This window comes from Gavialis gangeticus, unplaced genomic scaffold (genome assembly GCF_001723915.1).
Source record: "Gavialis gangeticus isolate Ggan-Ray unplaced genomic scaffold, GavGan_comp1, whole genome shotgun sequence".
Lineage (NCBI taxonomy): Eukaryota > Metazoa > Chordata > Crocodylia > Gavialidae > Gavialis > Gavialis gangeticus.
This window is the reverse complement of record NW_017729025.1, coordinates 137041666-137047141: the sequence shown is the minus strand read 5'-3', so window position 1 is coordinate 137047141 and position 5476 is coordinate 137041666. Positions and strand designations below refer to the sequence as shown.

Below are 5476 nucleotides of genomic sequence, written 5' to 3'. Positions count from 1 at the left end.
ACATCAGTTATAAGCTTTAGAATCTCGCAACACAAATGTAAGTAGACCTAGGCAAGCATTCCCAGAAATGAAACAAAAGATTCAGTGTATTTTAAATATTAATTTTAAGCAAATTCAACGCGACTGCATTCATAGTAATATTGCATCTGCCTTCAGGAAATATTCTAGCAAATACAGTTACTATCAGGAAAAGCAAACTAGGCAAACATCCTATTTTCAGCAAAACTTGAATTTGGAATCCCGAACTTCTGCAACAGGAACTTGGATTTGAGGAGTTATGGTCACTCAGTGATTTGCAACTTTTTCATGTGCTCTGTTGGTATCCAGTTAAAACAACAAAGTTTGAACGGTGAATACCCAAAACATAGTACTTGTAAACAAGACTGGTCATTCATCAAAATTATTTAATAAATAACCACCACAGTACTCTCACAATTCCAGTTTTATGCTACAACACTGAAGTAGCTTTAACAATTAATTTACTTTTGCACTTTCCTTTAAGTCAATAGTTCTCAGGCCCTTTAGACTCAAGGCACCTTTTATTAAATTCAAAGTACCCCCTGTTAGACACTAGGCTCACCTCAGAAAATGCCAGCTCTTAGCTTTCATTCATTTTTTGTTTTTGACTATGGAAAAAACGTAGAGGGATTCTTCCATTGCAAAGAATTCAAAGACCACAACAGGTCAGAATGTTTGTGATGCTATGGATTTATTTATGAAATCTCTGGTTTTATTCTGCGAATCATGTGTACATGTTTGCATACCTAACAGTGGCAACACTGTATGTCACCTTTAAAAGGATCTCACAGCACCCTGAATAAGAATCACTGTTTTAAGTCATTATTAAACAGGTTCCCAAAGCATTGTAAGATGCACTGTTGTTACAAAGGGGGATTACTGAAAGAGATGGAAAAGTGGTATTTTAACCTACTATCAGTGAGATTCATTGCATATTGCCTGCTTTCTGCCATTTGGTAGTTTTGGTTGCAAAGGTGGCTTAAGTTTAAGATCAACTAGTGATTTTGGCTGCTTGAAAATCTTTAAAATCCTTAAGGATCCTTAAAAATGGCACATCTAGGGCCCTGTTTTTCAAAAGGTGTGCTCAAGGCAGGTGTTCAAAAACTGGCCACAACTCAGCCGGCCAGCAGGAGTTGCAAACACTCTAGAAGGTAGGCTGGCCATTCAGAATTACTTCAGTTAATTTCAAACCATTTCTCTAGTCTACTGAATGCAATTCAAGAAGGACACATGCAAAGTCTAGCACTTAAGACAGAACAATCGCATGTACAGATACAGCCTGGGAGATAGCTGGCTAGGCTGCATTACTGTACTACAGAAAAGGACCTGGGGGATATAGTGGACTGTAAGCTGAACATAAGCCAACAGTGTTCTCTTTTTGTAAAAAGACCCAATAGCATACTGGGCTGTATTAATAATAGATGTCGTCTGCAAGTCAAAGAAAGTGATTCTTCTGCTCTATTCAGCACTGGCGAGGCCTCACCTGCATTCAGTTTTGCGCTCCGCACTTCAAGAAAGAAGCAGACAATGCCCCATAGGGCAGCAAAAATGGCAAGAGGTCTAGGAATCATGATTGATGAGAAAAGGTTGGAAGAACTGGGATTATTTTATCTGGAAAAAGAGAAGACTTGGGGAAACTGAAATATCTGAAGGTTGGTTATGAAGAGGATAAAAATTGGCTCTTTGTGACTGCAACAAACAGCATATGGGGTAAATCTCAAATAAGCAAGTGAAACTTAAGTGTCAGGAAGAACTCTCTCACTATACATTTGATTAAGCACTGGAATAGATTACCTGAAGAGATTGTAGATGCTCAGCTGTGGACTCAGGCAGGAGGTGCTGCCCTGCTGGGTGGGTGGCAATGTCAGAACCTGCTGGCAGTGTCACAGCTGACACTCGCCTGACGCAACAGCAGCTCCTGCCTGGGTCCACATCTGAGTATTGGGCTCCTGGTGAACTAGAGCTTTGGCTGGGTTCTGGGGGAGAGACTACGCCACCCACCAGGCGCAGCAGCAGCTCCTGCCTGGGTCCACTGCTGATGCCGCCAGCAGGTTCCGGATTGGGGCTCCGGACGAGAGCTTGTACCACGCGGGGAGGGCAGTGGGTCAGCTGTAGATATCCCTGGAAGGTTCTGCATCCTGGCTTCTGAATCTGTTGGTGGGCCAGTTCCAGCCCATGGGCTATATTTTGCCCACCCCTGGGTTAGACAAACCTTGCAGATGGTTTAGACAAGGATGACCCTTGCCCTGAACTGCCTGAGGTCCTACCAGCATTATTTCTCTACTATTTTCATCTATGACTTGCATAGAAATGGACCCTAAAACACAATATCTGGATTAGGGTTGAGAATCCAGTTGTTCTTCCTCTTTGTGAAGTACATAGGGGGCAAATGCTTAATTTAGGCCCATGTCCATTAAGTAGTGAACAACCTACGGCTATTAAAAAGCACACGCAACAGGCACTAGGTAGAATCTACAAGGATTAAGGTTGCAAAACATTTTCCACAAACAACTTTTTCCATATGCTTATAAAAAAGTGTTCTTATGTCAGGGTTTAAGTTTTACATAAAACTGGCATCTGTCCAAAATTGTTGGTTTGTTGGGGTTTTTTGTGTGTTGTTTGGGGGGGGGGTTGGGGGGAAGGGGGGTTTGTTTTTTGTTGAGTGTAAAAGGCTTTAGTAAAATCCATTCAAGAGTTTTGAGTGGGAAAATGAAATAAGACCTACATTTCTCAACTTGCATTTCCCTATTGTAGAACATTTTAACCACTTTGTTTGCTATAGAAAAATTGGTTGAGATTTGATGCTTGGCACGGTCCTCTGTTTTAAGAATTTGTACTTTTGGTTTACGTTTGATCAGAGGGAGGGGAGGGGAAATTAGGGACCGGGAGAGAAGGAAAATAAGGGAAAAAGTAATAAACAAATTACCTTTAAAATACTTCATTAGGAACAGGAGAAAGTCATTGGTGGGAAAATAATGCCAGTTCAGGGAGTTAAGGTTCGCCTGAAGTTCCTTCCACATGTTTCAAGATTCTGAAAACTTATAAAGTTAGCATTAAAACAATATTAAGTTTCTAGGTTTTAGCTGCCAAAGGAAACAAGAGGACTATAGAGAACTGTCTCCAGACCAGACAGACAAAGTTGACACCTCACCCTTCCCTTCTACAACCGATTAAGATAATTTAAGTCCAAATACTGAAATAAAGACCATTCTTTCTCTCTCTTTAAAGAAAGGCAATTAAATGTAAAATAACCCTAGATTAAGTTAAACTCCCAAGGAGAGCCTTGAAAAGAAGAGTTAAAAGTCAGCTCTCAGGTCAGGGTCAGTATATTTTTTCCCCTTACTTTCTAGCTTAAAGTATGCACCTGAGTTTCTTACTGTCTGGATTTCAAAAAATACAAAATAAAATAAAGGGCGTGCAATATAGTGAGCTCAAATTTAACAGTGAAACCTTAATACTACACATTCACGTGAGGTTTTTTTTGTTTTTTGTTTTTTTTTTTAACACCATTATACACATGAGTATTTTGAGGTGAAAAGAGCTCCATCATTGCAAGATCATCATCATCATCTTTTCTTCTTCCTTTCTGCAGACATATACAATGTCAGCTTAAGCTTTCGGCAACCTTAATAGAATTTCAGCGCCCATTGCCAAATGGCCATTTGATGTTCTGCTCTGTGTACACAGATGAAGCAATCTGTCACAACCCTTAATGCAGGCTATGATGACTCTCCAATCTAAAGCTTTCACATGCCTATAGAAATTTCTCAAGACTTTTGGAGCCTATAATAATTTGTGCACTACCGCAGAAGAATTTGGAATCAACCAAAGTCTAGTATTTAATGAGATATGAATATATGCTTTTAAATGTTTTAAAAAGGAATCATACTTAAGCCAAAGGCAGTATTTAAAGCCATCAATCACTCGAAAAGTTGGGCCAGGAGACTCCAAAAAATACTGAAAGTTACAGTCATCAGAAATGTCATTACAGTAGGTCGAAAGCAAGCTCCCCAACAAGAGGCTTACAACAATCAGTGATCCACCCTCCTGCACCAAGTTAATGCCTGTGACACTCAACTCTTCCCCTTTACCTCAGAAAGCACAAAGGCTATTGGGTTATTTGCATATTCCCTCAATTTTTCTAAAGATGAGCAAGAACCTACATTTAAAGAAGGCAGACAGTCTTTCCCCTTAATTCGATCCATGTAACAGATACAAGTGCTGTTGACCTTCTAGATGTCATGGAAAGTACCTCTATAATGAATCAGGAAGATGCAGTTATGCTGAAAACCTATGCTCTTACTACCTTTTCAAGCAGCCACCAGACAAACCCATTTGCTATTAAAACTTGGAAAGGGGGGAGGAGGGGGTCATTTCCTCTCCTTTGTTGAAAGGAAAAAAAAAAAACCCACCTCTTTGCAGGACCATTTGCATACTGAGCTGTCAGACCATGCACTTTCCATTAAAGAGATAGCATCCCTTTTCATAAGTCCATTTGGGATCCATTTTAGCGTTATCTAAAAATCAAATCTACATGGTAATCCTTTTAATGTACTCTTGACTTTTAAAAACAGCTTTATGTTCCTTCAGGAAATGTTTTAAGCCATTACTCAGTAATTACCATTCACCCATGAAAACACTGATCTTTTACAATATATAATCAGTTTGCTGACTTAAAAATAAAGCAGTCTGGAATTTCATCTCACGAAAGTAGTGGAGGAAAACCAAGGTTACCAAAGGAAAATAATTTCCCAAGCAGCCAATATATATCAGAAGTGATGTGTTTCTCTATTATACATTAAGGTTCCATCTTCCACACCCACTCAAGTTACCTTCAAATCTCCAGATGCAAATAAGCCTAGAAACGGTGCATGTATATGAGGTCAACAACAGACAGACAGAGACAGACAGACAACAATTTTCCACAACTGAACAAACAGAAAATGTGGCACCTCAGCTGTAACTGTGCTTTAACTATAAGTTTTAAAAGTGGTGATCATGGCAAAACATTTGCCAACCAGTTGAGGGGGCTGCACAAGTTAAGCAGAGAAGCAATATTCCTAAAAATAAAAAAAGGTATAGGATTCGCAAAACCACATTAGATGATTTTTGCCACACACAGGTCCAACTGAAATTAGTGAGAGTTACATGGCTAAATCTCCCACACAGGTCTGGAAAAAAAAATCTCAGTTTCATTACATTTTTTTTAAACAATTAGTTGCGTAAGAAATGTATATATGTATACGTACACACACATACTAGGGCTGTGTGAAGCTTTGGGTGCCAATTGTTTTGGAAGAGATTCAGTGGCTGAATCTGAATCGAACTGGGAGACAAATAAGAAGCTCTGAATCAATTCAGAAAAGATTTAGAGTGCTTCGGAGAGCTTCAGAGACTCGGGTAGTCCCCGCTTGCCCCTGCAGGGAGCTGGACCTGGACTCCGTGCTGGTAGGTAGGG

General features: G+C 39.8%; 1 protein-coding gene across 4 annotated transcripts in view; it reads right to left on the bottom strand.

The window, feature by feature from the left end:
* LMO1 (LIM domain only 1) overlaps positions 1 to 5476 on the bottom strand; it is a 111382-nt gene that overhangs the window by 46890 nt on the left and 59016 nt on the right. Inside the window, exon 1 of one of the 4 annotated variants that reach the window (XM_019519621.1) lies at positions 2945 to 3053. The exons of the other annotated variants lie outside the window; for them this stretch is intronic. Coding sequence (XP_019375166.1) covers positions 2945 to 3038 — 94 coding nt within the window. The 5' untranslated portion in view covers positions 3039 to 3053. Of the gene's footprint in view, positions 1 to 2944; positions 3054 to 5476 lie in introns of those variants that run through there. 4 annotated transcript variants of the gene reach the window in all.